Source organism: Phaenicophaeus curvirostris, chromosome 8 (assembly GCF_032191515.1).
Source record: "Phaenicophaeus curvirostris isolate KB17595 chromosome 8, BPBGC_Pcur_1.0, whole genome shotgun sequence".
NCBI classification, from domain to species: Eukaryota; Metazoa; Chordata; class Aves; order Cuculiformes; family Cuculidae; genus Phaenicophaeus; species Phaenicophaeus curvirostris.
Genome location: NC_091399.1, coordinates 36,465,111 through 36,485,763, shown reverse-complemented (window position 1 = coordinate 36,485,763; position 20,653 = coordinate 36,465,111). Strand labels below are relative to the sequence as shown.

Here is a 20,653-nt window from a genome sequence, read left to right as displayed (position 1 = left end):
TCCTCCTGTAGAAGGTGCTATTGAAGCACAAAAGAATTGCATGTTAGAAAAGATGCCATTGTTACTAATTTTTCTAAATTTTCCTCTGTTCCTATTCTTCTTTTAATCTCTTGGACTGAATATTTTTTTCACAGAATAAGGAGAAGTTGGAAAAACTGAAATGCCAGGCAGAACAGTTTTGCCAAAGACTAGGCAAGTATCGAATGCCTTTTGCCTGGACAGCCATTCATTTAATGAACATTGTGAGCAGCGCTGGAAGTTTGGAAAGAGATTCCACAGAAGTAGAAGTTGGCACAGGAGGTACAGTACCTGGCATCAGCGTGAGGGAGCATGGACAAATACTGAAGTCTTGATTCATGCCCTGTATCTGCTATTGCTCCTTCTATCACTTTCTTTCGCCTGCCCTTGGCCTTCTGGTAGTCTTGGGTCATGGTTGAAATAAAACAGAAAAGTCCATAATAACAAATGGATGTATCTATAAAATATTTTACAAGCAAACCATCTGTTATGTTATTTAAAATCAGGCTTCTAAGACTGAGAGAGCATTGCAGGCTGATGAACATTTTACAAAGGAGTGGATTAATCTTTGTGAACCACACAGCTCATCTTCAGCATCCCCAAAACTGCCAACTTCATCATCTTTCAGAGCAAGAGATATACATAAATCTTCACACGATGAAGACTTTTATAATAGCAGTAAGGCACTGGGGTGAGGTTGCTGTGAGAAGAGCAGAAGTAGTCAGCTGTGCTTCATAGCCTCTTGATGCCTCAGGAGTGTGATTGTCTTAGCATAACCACCTCTTCTCTCACACTTATTGCATAATTTCCAAAAGCAGCAGCTATCTTCTTGTGTAGAAAATCCTGGTTGGAACAGAAGTAGGCTCTTCAACAGTTGTTTTTCTTCTTCCTTTTTTTTTTTTATTAATTCTTCCCCCTTTTTATTTTTTGTTTTGAAGAACGTAAAGGATCATGGTCAGAAAGGCGGAATTCCAGTATTGTTGGGAGGCGTTCATTAGAGAGAACCACAAGTGGGGATGAGGCTTGCAATTTGACCAGTTTTAGACCAGCTACTCTGACAGTGACAAACTTCTTTAAACAGGTATTGTATGAAGCTATTTAACTGAGGAGATCATGTGAAGTCAGTGTAGACCCAAAAGATTGCATGCATTGAAAGCATCACAAATTAATATCTGTTCCCTGGTCACAGAATGTCTTTGAACAACATGCAGGGAATTAATTATATCATGTGCTTAATTCTGCCAGCAGTGGGTTCAACAGTCGATTGATGGGTTCTTGCAGTAAGTTTACTGAGAAAACAAAGCATTTCACTTTGCTGCTGTACTGAGTGGCAACTGTTCTTAGTCAGCGGTTGGGATCTTCCTGAGAAGCAGTAGAAAATGTGATTAAATAGAATAAAATGTTTAGTTAAGCTTAGAAAATGGTTTCCTTTCATAATTTATGCTAAGATTTGCTTAATGCCATATCTGGTTCAGGAAAGTTATTGTTCACATCTCATCTTTGTGTGTATAAAGAGGTCTAATAGCGAGCAACCCTATATTTTTTGGACTGATTTTGCTATTTATAGCAAAAAGTATTGGTAGATAGTTTATACTGCAAGTTGGTTAAGCTCTTTTTTTTTTTTTTCTGATTATTCTGGTTACATGCCTCTTCACTGTGGTAGCCGTTCAAAGTCTGGTCTTAAATACAGTAGTGTAAATAAGGAGAAATGTCATCAAGGGCATGAAGTTAGTGTAGTGCAAACCACGTGGTTGAGGGGTGACTCATGCCTCTGCTGCTCTGTATGGGGCACAGTATGACTGATACTGGGTGCTGGAATGGTATCTCTGGGTCACAGTTACACAGGGCAGTGCAGGAAGTTCATTTTACTTGGAGTTTTAATAAAATTGAGCTCTGTAAACGTCTTCACCCAGAATGTAGAAAGTAAGTAAAAAAAAAAAGTTATTACAGCATTACTGATGCAGCTGTTATAGTGGTTGTGTTCTGCAGCCCTCTCTGTAATATGCACCAGTTCAGACCTGGTCACTCGGTTAGTAATGATTTATGAAAGCAAGTATTTATTTACTGTGTTGAAGCTGACAACTTTGAAACAGCTTGTTTTATTAATTTGTCCTTTAAAAATTGCTGAACAATGATATAAGACTTGAAGTTTCTAGTTTTTCTGTATCTCTTATTTTTTTGTCTTCCCTTCCTTTTCTCCCATTGAGTACAATTAATTGGATGCTGCCCAGTGGTTTTCTTCTTCCATTTGCTTTTTTTCGTATTGTGATTTATTACCTTTATTATTAGATAACTTCTACTTTTGGATAGTTAGAGGATGGCAGAGTCACATTTTCTATGTTTTCAAAATGAATGAATTTCTGAGCTACTAGAATATGTCACAAGGAAGACTGGCAACAGACTGCTTCCACTTACCATCATTTCTTAACGCTTCCCCTGGAAAGTAATTATTTTAGACTCATACCAAAGAAAAGGCAGAGGAGAAGGAATGAGGATCACTAACTGAATGACGGATACTTTTTCAAACTATTATACTTCCTAAAAATTGGATATTTTGGGCAAATCTTTTAACAGCTATTCTCAGTTTTGAAAAGGATAATATTGATGGGGAGAGAAAAGGTTTTCAATGAGAAGTTCCTGTAGCTGTCATGGTGATTAATAAGGAAAAAAGGAAGGAAAAAGGATGGAGAAATGAACTGTAATTTAGCATGTTAATCTTAACACCTTGTTCTGGGAAGGTACATTTTGATATCAGAGGAAAGAACATTATTAGATTGTAACCAATTATAAACCATTATTAGATAGTTTATCCATTCTCTTGCAGTCCTGAAGGGTTGTGTAGATAACCATTTTCTTACCAACATCCAACAGGAGGGTGATCGCTTGAGTGATGAAGATTTGTACAAATTCCTTGCTGACATGAGACGGCCTTCATCAGTGTTAAGGAGATTGAGACCTATCACAGGTATTGAACAAGATCTTTTTGGCACACATTTGTATTTGGTTAGTCCTTCCCAAATGACACCCAGTTCTTATAAGTGAGCAAATGAAAAAAAACGCTAATAAGCCATTGACAACAATCCCTGGTAGACTATGAGCACCAGGGATGGCATTTTGGCTGGTTTTTTCACTGGCATGTGTGCACATGCAGCTCCTGTCACACTGAGAGGAGCATCTGTGAGGAAAGGATGCAACCCTCTAAGCCCTAAACTCAGCAGGCTCTAGAGAACCTCTGTTTTCCTACGTAAAATACCTCTCTTCAGCTGAGAGGAGATCTCTCTCCTGGCTCCCACTTGGTTAATAGGAACGAACTCCACCTCTGTTTGAGAAAGAGAAATAAAAATGCTGGCACATCAGCAGTGAAACATCACTGGTCCCTGACCTGCACTGTTCCTCACAATGTTTACTTAACCTGTCCTTAAAAACCTCTAGTGACAACAACCGTACCACTTCCTTAGATCATCTCTCCTAGCACTCAGCTGTCCTTGTAGTGAGATTAGGTATTAAGAAAACTTTGCAAAATTATCTTTCTGCAAATTAATCTGATTATAATCTGTTATGCCCTCAGGACCATTATTCTAACCTTTCAAGTACTTTTGAATACTGCTATTAGTTCACTCTTATTCACCTCCATTTTGTAGCCTGCCCAGTCTCAGGTTTCTTTCAACCCTTCATCAAAGGTTGTGATTTTAAAATTGACTTCTGCTCCCTGCTAAGAGTTTCTTTCCTTTCCTTGCTTTTCTTCAAGCAGGGTGCTCCATATGAGTATGCTGCTCCTCTTAAGACCCCATGCCAAGCAGTGCAGATGGATTTGTCTCCAGTGTCTTACACATGACGCTGCACTAATATATCTGAGAATGCTTGTTGCTTTTTTCTGGACATTGGCTTACTGTCACTGCTGTCACCCCAGCCTATTTTTTTTTTTTTTTTTTTTACAGAATTGATCCATGCCAATTATTTTCTTTTATGTTTGTATGTTGCCTTCTGCTTCTTAATTCAAGTCCTTTGCTCTTTGTTACATTTCATCTTAGTCTTTGATCTCCAACTCTTCTGTCTTCCAAATTTTTACAAGCATTCCAGCCTCAGTGCCATCCACCAACATTCAGTTCCTGTCAGTACTGTGAGACTTGCTGAGGAAAATATTCAATAATCTTGGTGCAGATTAGCTTTCAGCAATTCCTATATATCCTTCCAGTTTGAATGGCAAGATTCTTGATGAGACTTTTGTTTTTAACAAAAGTTGGGCCGCATTGCAGTGTTATCTAGACTGTATTTCCCCAGCTTGCCTATGAGAACAGCATTTGGGACATGTTAAGATACATCTTTTCTGTGTTTCTTATTATCTGGTACCCCAATTGCATTAGATATTAGTTTGATTCACTGTTATTTGTTTTTAACAAATCCACCTTGGCTGTAATTTATCATTTGTTTATTTATTAAATTAATATATAGGATAGTAACCTGAAGAAACAAAGCATGAATATGTTTTTGTTTAAATTAACTTCTATTTATTGTAATAAAATAATTTTCTTCTTACAGCTCAATTAAAGATAGACATATCTCCAGCTCCAGAAAATCCCCATTACTGTCTAACTCCAGAGTTGCTGCAAGTCAAACTTTACCCAGACAGCAGAGTTAGACCTACAAGAGAAATCCTGGAGTTTCCTGCCAGGGATGTCTACGTTCCAAATACCACATACAGGTTAGAATTTTGACATACGTTTCACATTTCGGGGCCTGAGACTGGCAAATCTAGAAATTCCTACCTTATCTCATGCATTGCAAAGCTTGTTGTATCAGTAGATCAGCTGTGCCAGGGACATAAAAAGTTCCAGACTGATACAGCAGAAAATACAGATGTGAAGGGACAAACGTATTTGCATGAAACTTGGCTGCGAATGGGAACTTGAGAGAGTTTTCTCTGTTTCCCCAAACTCACAGTGAAATTTAGTTGAATTCTTTTCATTTTTATGTAGTTTTTTTTTTCATTGTCTATGTGCTAAAATTATCATTCTGTTACTGGTTTTATTTCTTTCTGACACTTTTAGTGACTTCTTTTCTTTAAAGTGGTGAACAAAGATGAAAAAAAGCATAATCCCTTTGTTCATATTTCCATTTTTATTTAAAAGCAGTTTATTTGTTTACAATGCTTGAAAAAATAATCTTCTGAAGATCTAGAAGATAAGAAATTTTTCTGGAGTATCTTGGAAAACAATAACCTTTCTATAACTAAACTGAAGCAGAGAACAGGTTTCTTTTCATTATGTACCACTGTTCCTTTAAAGCTTTTTCACAGTGTCTTTGGAGAGATTGCACCTCTGAGTGGAACTGTTGTCTTTAGTTGAGTAATTTCACCAATTTACTCTCCAAATCATTTACTTCTTGTTGTAAAAGTTAGAGGAATACAAACCTGGATTTTATAAACCAAAGTTTACCAGGGAGCTTTTACTGAAGTTCGATATCTTATGTTTTTCCATAAGTATAATTTATTTATTTATTTACTTAATTACTTACTTACTTCTAGGGGTTGAACAGGTAATTAAATATTAAAACAAACCAGTAAAAACAAGCAACCCTGTGTGAACTCTTCTTTGTAATAAATCCATGAAGAATAAAACTGTTTTTCCCATTTGTTTGTGATTAGCACATTCTGTTCACAGTTGCTTCAGTCTGACGAATTACAACTTAAGACCATTTTCTATATGGTTGCAAATGTTGAGATACAAAGTCCATACTGTACAAGGGTTAGGTAAGATATATAAGTCAATGTGACTCAAGGTAGCTGCAGAATTGAAGTCTTTGTCAGTCCACAGCTGGCCATCCACAAGCGTGTCAATAGTCCTGCTTTACAGTGCTTTGCAGCTGAAGTTTAACTAACGTGAATGTGTTCTGAGGAGCAGGACTAGCGCTGTCATGCAGGTTGTGCCTGCAGAGTTTGTTGATTGGTACTGTTGACTCCACTGGAGTTGCCTCCCACAGGCAACTTCTCTATTTGAAAGGTGTGTTGTCGTGTGCTCACTTGGTCTTTCATTTAATTTCTTAGTTGTACTAAAAGGTCACAAAGGGATGGCTCTGAATTCCTTTCCAATGAGAAGAAAGGATCTCTTCTTTATTTCAGTAAATTTTGAAGCTTAGCTCTTAAAGTTCATTAAGAAAGCGTAGTTCTTCCTTGAAATGTAGTATCTAAAAAAAAAATCAGTCTGCTGTGGCTTACTTGGTGTGCGTGCACACTTCTACAGCTGCATGCGTACAGTACTTCAGCAAAGACTGGCCTGAGCTATGCTGCTGAAAATTTGTCTGGAAATACACAGAACCCTAAAATGGGGAATTGTCTGTCTTTTGTTTGCTCATAGAAACATTCCACAACAATAACACGAACCATACATTGAAGTAGTTACTTTATGAAGAAAAATCTCTTTTTTTTCCCCCCTATAGGTTAATACCTAGGTTTCTTCTGTAGTCTTTCGCCAGCCCTTTGGTTACTGAAATACTATCCATGTTCCCTACTGCACAACCCAGAAATGAATACAACAGCCTGAAAACCTATTCCCCCAAGCAATATTATCTGATACATGAACAGACATTCAGTTTCTAGCCATGAAGAGGCTCATCCTGAGGAGGTAAAAGCTCCATGAAGTTAGTTAGTTACAGCTAGGGATAATGGGAATGCTCACCAAACAAACTGTAAGACCATCGCAAATACCTGAAGGTTATATACTGGAGAATACACCCTACGGTGTCTAGATTTAGACATGCAACTGTTATTAAATATAACATGAATTTGTTTGATGTAGTAATGTTCAGTGTATATGTTCTGCATCAAAATGCATCGGGTTGAACACTCAGTCAAAACTTTTTAAATCTGTTGGATGTATCATTATTTTGGTTGACTTGAGCAAGTAGTATCTTCCTTTCTTAGGCTTCCAGTATAAGCCTTTTCCTCTGTCTAGTCTTCCTCTTGACCTTGGTGCAATGTATTTCCCGTTAAGATTAGTTTCCTCACATTCACTGTGCCACCAGCCTCCTAAGGAAAAGCATCATAATGTCAGTTACTCTCCACTGAACCCTCATACACTGTGCTCAGTTTTTGAGTAGACAACTCATTTGCAACATAAATCTTTAGACCAGTTCCAGCAAAAGTGGCAGTTACCCAGTATGAAACGGTGCTTGTTCAATACCCACTCACACTTGCAAGTCAAGGCCCAATATAAGAAGTTGTGCTCCCTGTTATTGTCTACTTCATAGAAGACTGCACACAAAATGCTGACACTGAATCGGGACACTTAGGACATTAACTTTACAATTCCATTTTTCCCCTGACCTGCTACAAACGACCTTCTGATTTGCTGATATTTTTCTCAGGTACAAATGGTTAAATCTCTGTATCTACAGGAGGCTGAAGAGCTGTTAGTTAAACAAAGTCTCTTTGGTATTGGCTGGTGTCCTTAACCATGAGATTAAATTGTAAGCCCAGTTCTGCTTCCAAAGGACTGGCAGTGACTCTGTGCTGAAAATGGAAGTTTAGCACTTTTGGAGTCATTAGCCATCTGCTTTATGGTCACTAGAGCCAAGTAATACTCTCAGCATTGGTTCAGACAGTAACAGTTTTCAAGCCTAGAATGACATACAAAATGTTTGTTGTGTGTCCTGGGGTGCATCAAGCATGGCATTGCTAGCCGGACAAGGGAGGTTATTATCCTGCTCTATTCCACACTGTTGTGGCCCCACCTTGATTACTGTGTGCAGTTTTGGGCACCACAGTATAAAAACAATATAAAGCTACTGGAGAGTGCGCAAAGGAGGGCCAAAAGTTGAAGGGTTTAGAGGTGAAGCCGTATGAGGAGTGGCTAGAGTCACTGGGTCTGTTCAGCCTGGAGGAGACCCTGTGGTATAATCCTTAATTGTTTTTTCAGTTGTTTGCTTTTTGCTATAAGTTGGCAAAACATAAAAGCTTCATAAAAATCAAAGAACTAGTAATCTCTTTACCAAATTATCTTTAAGGAGAACTATGTCTTCAGCCTCACATCTCTTGCTCTTTTGAGATTGATTATAGCGTGTGTACTTGACAAACAGCTAAAATTTGCCTTTGAGTGAAAAATGCTCATCGTTCTTAACTTTTGGGTTGTACTGAAAATGGAGGCAAGAGTCAATTTGTCTTTCCCATTTTTTTACAAGGAGGGATTAAATAATCCAACCTAGGGCTGCCACACTGAAGCAGGTGTCATGGAAGAACTGCCCCTTCATAGCTCAGTCTCATCCTGGAGTTTTATTTCAACCTACACTGCTAGTTCTGTTTCTTATGTTGGTCATTTGCACAGTCTCCTTGTGCTTTCGTTTTACCTATCTGTAAAATAGAAAGATGATGCCTCATGTAGGACCCTGCTATCTGCCAGTGAAAATACATCTGCCCTTTTCTGCAAGAAAGATGCTACTACCCTTTCCTCTCTGTGTCTGAAACCAGGCTAATATCAGTAACTACCCACTGAAGTGTACACCATGCTTTATATAATAAAGAAAATCCCATGTTAATATACCCAGCATACTGATACCTAGGTAGTTTTCTGGACAGTTGAAATCATTTCTTGTGTCCACATGACTGTCTGGAGTTGAGAACCGCAGTTCTGTCTGCTCCGGCAGTGCATTGGGGATACTGCCAGAGATCCGTGAAAGCTGGAGAGTGTAGTGCGTCTCTGGGCCTCCCAAGCTAAATGCGTACTCAGTGTAACGCTTATTATCTTTCCAGTCCTGCAGCTCAATCCGTAAGATGTAGTCCCCTTGTTTAGTAATGGAATAGGTCTTGTTCAGGCCTAGCCAGAATTCCTCTGCAAAGTCATAGGAAATATATGCTGTTAGTATGAAACTGAGCATGGGCACACTTACCATGTTTTTCAGATCTCTGGCTCAGATATCTCAGTCACATTTAAAATACCAGGTTTTGAAAATTCATGTTCAAATAAGCTGTATGATGTCAGAATCAAGAGATGTCAGAGATGAGGATGAGAGGACAGAAGTCACCAGGCAGAGAGATAGTGTGGAAGGGATAATGTGATAAACTTTCCCTAAAGCCTTGTATCACTCACACTACTGTTGAATTTGTTTTTACAGATAACCTGCAGGTAGTATGTGTGAAAATATAGTATTTAAAAGGATTTATTCATTGCTTTAATTAAATCAATAATATGAGTCTTGGGGACTGTTGATCTTTCCAGAGGTCTCCTGCTTCATTCTTTTTGTTTACCTCTTCTTAATTGCACACTAGTGATCAATAAAAGCAGGAGATATAAATGAACTGGAGCTTCTCTCTTAACTTTCCCACCTCATGTGAAACTCCAAAAGGGAGCTCAAGGCATTTAAAAGATGCATAATTGAACTGTGTGACAAATGAAGCAAATGACATACATAAAACCTAATTGCAATTGTATTTTTTGAGGAAAGAGCTGCAGAACTTAACTGAGGTTTCAATACCCTTGTGTAGAAAGTGAATTTAACTTGAGGATTCTTCTTTTGCTAGAATTCTTGATAATTAGTTTAATTGTTTCATAAATTATATTATTAAGTGGCTCATTATCAGTGCTGTGAGTGTCAGTGCACAATAGGTAAGTAATTGCCACATGTAGGAATAGCATAGCTGAATATGCATGCCATACATGGAGGTGGCATTTAAAGCTCTAGAAGACGTTTGAGTAAAATACTCCCACAATTTACAGGTAAGGAGCAGTACCCTGATATATTTTATCACTTTAGAGTATGCAGCACAGAACTGAGTAGGACATAGCTGAGTGTGATGCAGTCCTCTGCAAAATCTTTCTGACACTGCAAAGATGTGGTTTCATTTTGGTGTAGTATATGGGAACTAGAAACCAGAGAGGGGCAACTGTAGCATTCAATATGATCAAACTGTATAGGTGAAGATCTACTTCAGCTGTGAACTACTGTCCTAAAGTGTGGGAGAGGTTGAGATATAGCAGCTCTTTATTGAAGAAATGAAAGTAAGTCAATATTGCTGCCCATGTTGGTGAGAATTTAGTATCTGCTGTTCCTAGAAAGTACAAATATTTTCTAAACAAAAGTAGAGTCATCTTATTGTACAAGAAAAATAGGGAAAGTATTCTGTATAGGAAGGCTGTTGGGCAGCCCTTGGTGCTACACAGTTTTTGGAGTTGATGATTAACAGGGGAACATGGGTGCTTCCTCACCATATCCAGCCAAGGAGGGGATTGGCCAACACGTGGGGAAGCCAGAGGTGTTTGTGCATGGTAGCATACACAGCCTCGGGCTGTCTTGAGGCTGGAAAGATCGGTGTGGTGGTTTTAAGAGAAAAAGGATTGCAGAAAATTTGAGAGAAAGTAGTGAAAGCAGTTTGGTGAGGTTTTGCATTTGTGTGTATTTTAAAGGCTTTGGGAGGTGCTTTTATAAATAGTAAAATCTTTAAATACAATAGCATTTAAATAATTCTGGCTTTCATTCAGCAAAAGTTTCTAAACACATGTTTTAAGGTGTGTCTTTGTTACCCATTCATGTTTTCTAGCAAGCTCTCTCTGGTGTTCTCCTAATTCAGCAAGCTGTTCAGATGTGGTTGCAGGTTTTGTCTGCTCTCATGTGAATGCAGTAAGAAGGTTCAGCTTCTTAAATCAACTGATACAAAGAAAAGACACAAAAAAAAAATGCATTTTTACCATTGAGGTCACCAAAACCATTTGCATAGGCATCCCAGGTTTGATTGAAATCTAAAGATCCATCCACCCTGTTCTGGATTACAGTCCAGGAACTGCCTGCAAATGCAAAGGGGAAGTCAGTCACAAGCCTAGTTTAAGTGTTTAAAGTATTAGTGAGAACTGAGACCATCAGCCACTGACCTACAGCGTGCACTGCTGTGGCTGCCTGTGTGCAAGCTTGCTCTCTGCTGCAGTGAAGAAGAAAACGTGTTTACACTGCAGGTGGCTCCACATGAATCCCAATTCCTCTTCATTTTGCAACAGGCCTGAGCGCACATGTACTGAGCTATAAAGCTTCTCGGCAGTACAGAGAGCAAATGCTCGACTTGTCTTGGTCTTGGCCTTATTAGCTGCCCATGAGTGTGCTCTTAGGTGCTCCAGTTTTGAGGTAGAGTGAGTTAGTCTAAATCTTCATGAAAGGAATTTAAGTGAGCACAGCTGAACAGAACGCAGGGCTTCGAGAGTGTCCTTTGCCACGCTTGTGGTGACTCAGCTCACTGGACTATTTTGTTAAGCTGCCTTAACTGGGTTTCATTTGTTTATGAGGGCTGAGAAATACAAACAGAGAGAAAACGATAAAAAAGAGATATGAAATGTTGCAGATATTTGATCAGATCAGACTCCCACTACTGACAGTGCATAACTGCTGGGCACTCAGCCCCACAGAAGGTACGAAGTGTCAGAGGCTGTGTTCATGCTAGTGCTGCAGTAGGTTCTTTATCCTGACCGGGTCATGACACCCTCGTTTCACCAGTTTCAACAAATGTAAGCAAAGGAGCTTTTTGCATGGGGCAACCCCATGCCGCTCTGTTTACACATCCAAACAAATGACATGGCCCTGTGGTGTTTGCATCAGTGCATCTCTGGGTAGCCATGGCAGAGGGGCTGTGCAGGGAAGCCAGGCAGGTCACACACAGAGCAGCACTACAGAATGCTGCGTTGTGGAGTGAAAAAAACAGGAAACAGTGAACTGGCCAAGCGGTGTGTGATCTCTGGGTAGTGGCAAAAGGAATGGACAAATGGGTTTCTTAAGAAGACAGAGCTTGGGTGGGTGCCGTGTGTTCTGGTCCATGACAATTCCGGACCTGTATGAAAGATACATTGCCACTCACCCAAACAATAGTACAGGAATCGTACCTCCGGACTCAACTCTTTGGGTTAGTTTGGTATATGTAAGTCTCAAGCAGTACCCTTGTTAATGAAACAAGATTTTACTCAGGTATTTACTGTTTGCTTTTCTTTGGAAAAGCTATTAATGGTTGCAATATAATGGCATTTATATTTGCCATTTTCATTACCTATAGCAAAAGGGGCTTGGTTTTTTTAGCATACTTAATTTATGTCACATGATTGAAAGTTCTTTCCTCAGTATAAACAAGAAATGAGTAAAGAGTGAAAGCAGTGTTAAGGAGAGTTCAGGATATGGTAACTCTGAGTTTATGCGTATTTTGGGATAAGACACTTTTTTTTGGCTGATAAAAAAGGTAGTTAGGTGAAAATTAGACTGTTGCTAGCACAGCTGTCTTACCAAATTTCATTTCACAGTAGACATCAAAAGCTTCTGAGCCGTTGGGCTTAATGGTGTAAACACCACTGAGCTGCGTGCTGCTGTTATAGAGAGCAGTGCAGTCAGGAGCCATGCCTAGGAGAGCAAACAGCAGACAATTACCAGTCCTGGTTTGGATGTGGTTAAGTTTTAATCCACCTTTGTGACTTGAATTTCTATATGGGATAAAGCCAAGCAAAAAACTAGAACAATGTTTTTGATAATTTTATTTTACAATAAATGTCACCACATGGACAAACTGCTTTGGGCTTGGTAGTGCAGCTGCCAAGTAGATTGGACTGCCTATAATTCTAAAGCTAGGCAAGTTTTCAATGTAGATAATTTTGGAAGGCTTGCAAGGCCTAACACTTGACTCTGGCAAATGGACTTACAGGTTACCCCTTGTGAAGTTCCCAGTAAATATTGTTCCCATTGCTGTAGTCTGAAAATGCCTCTCAGCTTTAAAGAAAGCTCTTCTAAATCTTAGATTAGCCACCATTAAGTAAATTAGTTCTCTGTTCATGCTCTCCAAGGTAGACATTGGCAGCACCAGAAGTGTTGGTGTTGGTAAAAGTATGCTCGCTGCACGTGTTTACAAGAGGTGAACAGAGGCTGGAGCTTGAGGACGGGATTACTGCATTATTGGACATTGTTCCTATGTATCATCCCAAAGACAAGTACATCTATAGTGGGGCTCAGTAGATGATGAGGTTTTTTTCCAAAACATGGTATTTAGCTCCTTCCTACAGCACTGCGTATAACATAGGAGTCTTTTGCTTTTAGTCTTTGACTGTTAAAAACAAATGTAAAATTTTCACAGAGAATAATGTAAATACAGTGTATTATGTAATCACGTCTAAGAGGTAAGGTCTCACCATCAGGTTGGTATGTTACAGCTGTGGCGTTGTGCACAGGAAAGGGAATGGCCTCTGGTTCTGTTTGCTCCTCTGTGAAGGAGTTCTCTGCGAGTTCCTGGAGCTCTATGTGGTTTAGCTGGAAGAGCCATAATTACAGGCTGTTAATTTCCCAAGGCTCTGAAGTTATGAGAATCTTGTATCAAGCTGAACAATGTCATGTAGTGAATAATTTTTCTTGTGAATGTAATCCTTTAGAATACTCAATTTACGATATAAAAATAACTTTAGAAGTGCACTGGTGGATTTCAAATGCATGAATGTCAGCTGTACCACTGCTCAAACAAGGTAGCATTCATGAAGCAAGTAAATAACCCATTCTCATGAGGTATACCTTAATGGGCAAACAGATTTAACTTATTTCCTCAGGTGACATCAGTTTGACAAATAATACCAACATCTAAAGAGCACAGAAACCACAGTTCCTTAGGCTGAAATGCATTTTGCTTGTACAACTTCCTCCTAGGAATAAGTTAAATATGAGAATGTCAGTTATACCCAGTGTTATGGTGACACGTGTTGAACTGCAGAACACGGTTCCCTATTGGGGTGAATATTGGAAAAGAAGAAATAGGTAGAAAGTAATGATATTTAGAAGACCAATGGATGAACAATAATATGATAAGTAACAGGAGAAAAAAATAAAATTGGCAGTCAGAAAATACAGCAGCCTGGTGTTGATAGTATTTCAAAACTGTTCTTAGCCATTGTGTGTCCTGGGCATAGCCCTCTGCATGGCAGGCCAGCAGTCTCTTGCACACAAAGGTACCTCTTTGCTGTCAAAATTGTTTATGCCCTCCCCTACACCCCCAAACTATGACAAGGAGGGTTGGCTGACCCAGATGAAAAAACCTTTGGGTCCTTAAGTGTTACCAGAGATGGCAAATTCTGAAAAGAGATATAGAGATGGTTCCTGTACCTTGTCCTCCAGCTCCATGATTTGATTGTGCTGCTTGTCAAGTTGCACGTGTTGGTCCTCTACAATTTTGAGAAGTTGTTTGATGTGGTTGTCCTGCTGCTCCACAAAAACCTGAGAACAGGGAAGGAGAAGGGTTGTGGTTTGAAACAGCAGAAGACCTTCACATTGTTTTGTAGTTGATATTTTCCTTTCTTTTTCCACATCTAGAACAATTACATTCTGTGAAGTTGGCCCTTGGTTCAAACTAAATGTATGCCACCAGTCAAAAAAGGAGTCATTCCCAGCATTTAGGATATTAACTGGAGATTTGGGAGATCTGAATTTATCTTTCTGCTTTGAAATGACAATCCAGTATTTTATAACACATCTTGCTTAGTCTTATTGTGCTTCTGCAAAATATGGTTAATACTTCCTTTTCCATAGGAAACTTCATACTCACTTAAATACTTGCATGTATTGACATTCAATCGATTAATGATTACAAGATTCTTTGGTCCTGGAGGTCTTGTAGGTATTATGGATGTCCCTCTTTAAAGGTTTAAGCATCATGGTTTTATACTGAGCAAGCAATTTCAAGTGCATTGATTCGAAATGAGCTGATGACATAGGCCTCAGTAATGACATCAGTTTCCTGATAATAATTTTAAAAATCATTATTATTACAGAATTTCTTGAAAGTGATTTGCAAAAAAATCCTTAAAAAGATACAAAGCCATATAGTTTCACAGTTTTCTCACTGATTTCACAATTTGTCAGATTAAGAGACTGATTCTTTTAAGCTTGTCCAGCGATTTATGTCTCAGAATACAGTGTAGTACTACCTTGAAGGCGCAGAAAAAGCATGAGCTACTATTGTGTAGCTACCAATAATAGCATTACAGTTTACTTTGGCACTGTGTGTCAGGGTCTTTCGCAAGTCTACTTACTTTGAGTGAAGAAATTTCTTTAGTCTCTTGCATTGAAGGTTGGATAGTGGCCAGTTTTGTGACTTTGTCTTCCAGTCCCCATACTTTCTCTTGCAGCTGGATTTTGTTTTGTATGAGGTCTTCAATCTTTGAATTCATCTCCTGTGACAGATTCTTTATCTCTTCATTGTTGATTTGCAGTCTGGCTGTAGTTTGTCTGAGCTGTTCTTCTTCTTCTTTGATTTCAGTGGTTTGCAGTGAGAGCTCATAAAAGGACCTATCAAAAATGTAAAGTTTTTGAAAGATGTCATTCATCTGCCCCTTCGTCTTATGGACAAAGTCTTTAAGACCATGTCCAAGCTGGAGGAGTCCATTGGCTAAGATTCGTACATCATCTAACATGGCAAATCTTGACTTTGTCTCAGGAGATGCAGAAGAATCAAAGGAGGAATAATCCTTCTCAGCTCTAGCTGAAAGAGCAAGTGGGGCAGTGAACAGTAAGACTAGAATGATTTTCATGTTTTCTGCCCCTAATACTCTTTGGTGTTCAGGATGCAGAGACTTTTCCTCCCAACAGTTTTTGCTGTGTTACTGTTCTGGGTTAAAGAATTTGATCTATTTATACTCCTCTCCATTTTAGAAGTGGAAGACCAAATGAGTTGATCATTAAACTGGGTGTATTTGAACGAATGTAACCCCTCTCGAGTGTAGGTTGGTATCTGGGAAGATAAAACTGAGAGATGGGCACATTGCTGATTAAACTGGTTCTGAACTTTTCTGTCTGCCAGATATTCTGTTATAAAATGTTATTGATGACATAGTGTTTTTCACACAACGCTTTTTAATAGATTAATTTTGGGTCATAATCTTGATAAGGGCCTTAATTGCTTCTTGTTTGTGTTGTATCATTCCTTTTATTGCCTTAGGAGTATAAAAGGGTTTACCGTACTTAAGAGCACTGGACGCTGTGTTTCAGGTTGTGCAGCTCCTTGGTAAGCTGCAGAAGGGAGAAATATTCCCAGATGATTCATACAACTTGATTCTCATCTTGTACCATTTTCTGATGTAACTCATTGTGCTGCAGTGGATTTACTTGTCATCTAGTTCAGATTAAGTGAGAAAGAGGGAATTAGGTCCAGAGATTGCCTGGATGTGATTCTACTATGTTAAGGTTTGTGCAGTAATTTACACCATAAAAAACTTATTTTTTAAGAGCTGCTTTCCAGAGGTGGGTGAGATAAATAATACCTCACTTACATTTCTCACCTTCTCTCTTTACTGCTTAAGATTCACAATACATAAAGCAAGTCTACAAGTACTCTGAAATAAATGTCCTGTTCTGCAGTGCATCTCTGCATGGAAGCATGTATGTTTTTCAAGTAGTGTTGCAGCATGAATGAAAGGTATTTTTCTTTCTGGAATCACTTGTAGCAATCCAAGGAATCAGTCCATGTGTAATATAGTCTGTAGTTTGGAGAGCTTTCAAGTTTTCATTAGATTCTTTTAGGTTTAGTAATTCTTCCACTGGACTTTTTGTTGTTCATGTACACGTATGATATGAAGCATCATTAGAAAAATTGTTTTATGAATGAAGTTTTCTCATACATTGAACTTACTCTGTGATGAAGGTTTGATAATATGCAGGTAAATGCCCCAGCCAAGATTAAATAATGTGAAAGTGGTTTAGATTTCAAATTAGTTGGTGGAGAATATTTTGTACCAGTACGATTTGGGTCAGACTTACTGGCGAATCTGCACCAAATACAGAAAAACAGCAGGAGTAGGTAGATTGTCAGACCTGGAAGCTGGGAGAATGGGGATTCATTCAGAGAATCTGCTGGCTTAAGTGGAAGCAAATGTAGGAATTTTCCTTAAGTGCAAACAGTAATCAATCGCTATTCTATATCAAGAAGCAGGGCTGCTGCAAAGGTGCAGTTCTGTCCCATAAAGAACAACTCAGTAATTTCTGGTCTTGCAAGATGTTTGACTGCAGCAGACGGTCTTGAAGGTCCTCGTCCTTCTACTGGGCTATTTGTGGATTCACAGCGTCCTAAAGGGCTGTGACCAATCCAGAGTTGTCTTTCAAGCATAATTTTAAAACACTTGAGCAAAGAAGCAAAGTAATGATTTAAAAATCCCTGAATACTGAGAGTTCTGAGGATTTTGGCCCAGGCTTTCAAATAACACCTGCATGTGCAGCATCTGAACTGCTCTTATACTTTACTTTTATGGGAAGTTCTTAAGGTTCTTATCAAACCTTCCAGACTTAAAAGTGTTAGCTTTTGCTTTCCATGGTAGACCAAGCTACAGAACACCTGATCATCCTATTTAAGTACTTCCAGTTTTTAAAACATAAAGTAACATATGATTTTGAAGGATTTGTATCTTCTGTAGGGAAACTCATTAGATTGTCACATCTATATATGAAATTTAGGCATGGTTTTTATCTGGGCCTGGCACTGTTCTGTCATAGGGAACAAAGTCCAGCCTCTGGCATCTTACACAAGGGTTTTGGGCTGCAAAACTTGAATAACTGGTTGTAAAATTAAAAAAAAAAAGATATATACTTTCCACAGTCCACTTCAAAGTACTTGGGTGGCTTTAGTTTTACAGCGTTTCAAATAAATAATTTTCTGTTGTTTTAGTTAATTCTCACAGTCACAAGAAGTCTTTCCCAGTTTTATTTTAAATAGTTTTGAATTTTCCCTGACCCCATCACCTCCAAAAATCTTTATTCTTAGCTTAGTTTTCAGAAAAACATAGCACGTGTCTCAGGAAATAGCAGTAACAAAGCAGCTGGAGATTAGACATCTTACAAGTTTTCTAGAGCTGCCTGTCACCATGTGCTGCCCTTCCGTGCTGCAGTTGTCCCAGGTTAGCTGGTGCATGGTAACTCAGCAGGGTGCTGCTCAGACATGACACTGCCCTTTAGAAAGTGTTGTTTTCCAATGGAGAAAGGCAGTCAAAATGCTCCAATGTAAAATATTAAAAAAGCACTAGTAGCTGCCAAGCACATTTTTATATTAAAGCCAGTGCCCGTAATGTCAGGCAATGATAAGCTCACTACAAAATACCTCCCTTGGATGTCACAGCAGCCACAGAGTTCATAAGCAAAGCAGGACAAAGGAAAGCAGAGCGGAGGAAACCTCATAGTATGATTAAACCCTAAGATTCAAGGGCTGTGGAAACCCTAAGGGGGAATCTTGCCTCTGAGAGCTGTTAGCTCAGTCAAGAGAAGATGTATATAACAAACATGATCCTGAAGATCTTCAGTGCACCTGGGCGACCCTTATTAAATGAGCGTTAAATGATTTTTATAGTAGGAATAAAGCAAAGGAAAAGGTCTCTGGGCTTTACTGAAAAGGGAAATTTTCATAATAGTTAGACATTCCCTGTAAGAGTTAAGATCAGCTCTTAATGTTTTAATACCTTTATGAAGGATTTTGCAAAATGTCTGCAATTACATTATATAAATATTTAGAGGAGTGCCTGGTGCCATTATTTCCATGGCTTGGGAAGCCTTTGCATTTTAGCAATTCATTTTATGGAGGTAAAAATACTTTTGAGATCTGTTTGAGATAATAGGATAAGCTTTGCATACATTTTGCATAGCATTGTAATAAAAGCTCCAGAAAGAAGTCCTGGGGTTTACAGCTTCTGGCTGAAACTTTTATTGATAGAAATCTGCAAATAGTATCATCAGGAAGCAGCTGTTCCCCAGAAATATAAGGACTAGTGGTCCTTCTGTTTAATCAGTGTATGTGTAGCATTGTTGTTGGTGTTGCAGTGTTAATTTTCATGGTCAATCCCTTCTCCTCCCTTCATTCCCTCTATAGAGAATCCAACACTGTGAAATGAGATCTCTCCCCGATGTCCACCAGAAAGTTACTCTCTCCTCTTGCTTCCCACTGCTCATATATAGTACAGGGCAGGGGCTGTCCTCTTCTTGATTCCTGAAGACTACGTTCAGTGCCATGCCACTTACTTTGCCCTTAAAAGCCCAACAACTTCAATGCCTATCATCTCACCCATGCAGTGAGGCAGCTTCTACCAACACTTTGCATAGAAGTTGTTTCACATTCTTCAGTGGAGAGTGACTACATCTCTGGTGTCCTACAACGTCTGCTGAGCCTAGGTACTTGTGCACACAAATAAGATGAGAACTTGAGATATAATGAATCATAGGAAAAAAGGAAACAGAGGAGAAACCTCTGGTTTCTCTAAGTCAGCCTCCCTGGGTGGCTATTAGACAGGGGCATCGGTTTCTTCAAGAGATTTATAATTTTCTTATCATTTTTTCAGCCATGAGTCTCTTTCCATGACTCCTGTAACTGTGCTTATGGCAGACAGGAAGATCTATGGCTTTTACCTTTGTTGGGTAAGGTAAAACAGGATTTTTCATTTGAAATGACATTCTAATGTGCAAGAGGAGGACTTTTTCCCCCTCTCTATATGTAAATTTTCAACAAAAGGATGATGCCTGTAATAGGAAATGCTCTGGAGAGAAGCTGCCTGAAGTAGGAATGAGCATCCAACTCTCCCCTGTCTTACAGTGAGATCTGTGCATCTGAACTCCACTAAGCAACATGAGCCTCTTCCTAAGAAAATGCAGGAAGAGCGTAACTGTCCTCTGAGCCTTTCACAAGATAGGCTTGAAAGGCAGTGGACAGGGGAACAACCTGTACATTTGCTCCAGTATTTGTTGTTACGAATGCAGCTAAAGCCCTGCCTGACATGTAAAGTCAGCTATGGTATCTGCTTGCGGTTCTCTAGTACCCTCTTTCTAGAGTGGCATCAAATTGGTGAGATGTCCCCGTTGCTCCCAGCAGGCCCATCCCTAGCAAAAGAGGTGGTAGGAGAACTGCAAGCTTGATTTAGGCTCATCTCTGTTATCGGCATAAATCAATCCTGAGCATAAGGCTGCCTTTAATACAGGGATCCTGTAGCCTGGCTTCACAAATACATTAAATTCTTCACTTAAGCACTAATAATACTTAATAAAAGTTTTATGAGTAATGTACATTTTAGAGTAAATTTTCATATCCATTTTCATTTTAAAAAGAACATCAAGGAGCAAATGTGTTCATGCCAGAACAAAGTAATTTAGTAGAGTCACAAAAACGGCATAGGCCCCCTCTGAAATAGTAAGAGCACGTTGATTAGGCAAAGAGACCAATGGGGATGGGATTCAAAAACTTAATTCACCATGAAGGACTTGAAAGGGAGGAAATTCACGTGTGCCAACTAAGTATATTACTTTGCCTGGAGGAAAAAGAGCCTGACTCTGTAGTGTTGCCCTCGATAGCCTTCTGGTGCTGTACAGCTGGGCTGCTCTGTGTAGGTAACTTGAGAATGTACCTTTTCCTCAGAGAATCTTGCAGAATTCCTTAGGGCCAGCATTAGCCCGTGTCTGTATAGATAGCAGCACCCATAGATATCAGGGAGAAAAAGAAGTTGCCATCAGAACCAAGTCCTTGGGAGGGATTAATTTGCTGAAATGTTGACACCCAGTGCAATTTCAGACAGCCAAGGCAACCCACTGTGTTTCCATGTGGTTCTCCAGAAAAGTGACACACTGCTACTCTGGTGCAGGTGTTTTGGATACCCATGGCATCTAGAAGGGCACCAGGTACCAT

At 39.2% G+C, this 20,653-nt stretch overlaps 2 protein-coding genes across 15 annotated transcripts in view; one reads left to right on the top strand and one right to left on the bottom strand.

The window, feature by feature from the left end:
- Nucleotides 1-20,653, top strand: part of DOCK7 (dedicator of cytokinesis 7) — a 104,255-nt gene that overhangs the window by 36,398 nt on the left and 47,204 nt on the right. For all 14 annotated transcript variants that reach the window (XM_069861852.1, XM_069861849.1, XM_069861854.1 and 11 more), the window contains exons 11-14: nt 135-300; nt 957-1,099; nt 2,890-2,983; nt 4,558-4,720. In XM_069861852.1, coding sequence (XP_069717953.1) covers nt 135-300; nt 957-1,099; nt 2,890-2,983; nt 4,558-4,720 — 566 coding nt within the window. The remainder of the gene's footprint in view (nt 1-134; nt 301-956; nt 1,100-2,889; nt 2,984-4,557; nt 4,721-20,653) is intronic.
- Nucleotides 6,226-15,652, bottom strand: ANGPTL3 (angiopoietin like 3). Its single transcript, XM_069862288.1, is given in 8 exon segments — nt 6,226-7,042; nt 8,568-8,840; nt 10,695-10,790; nt 12,262-12,375; nt 13,155-13,272; nt 14,113-14,223; nt 15,039-15,562; nt 15,565-15,652. Coding segments are annotated over 8 exon segments (1,506 nt in total). The 3' UTR covers nt 6,226-6,860.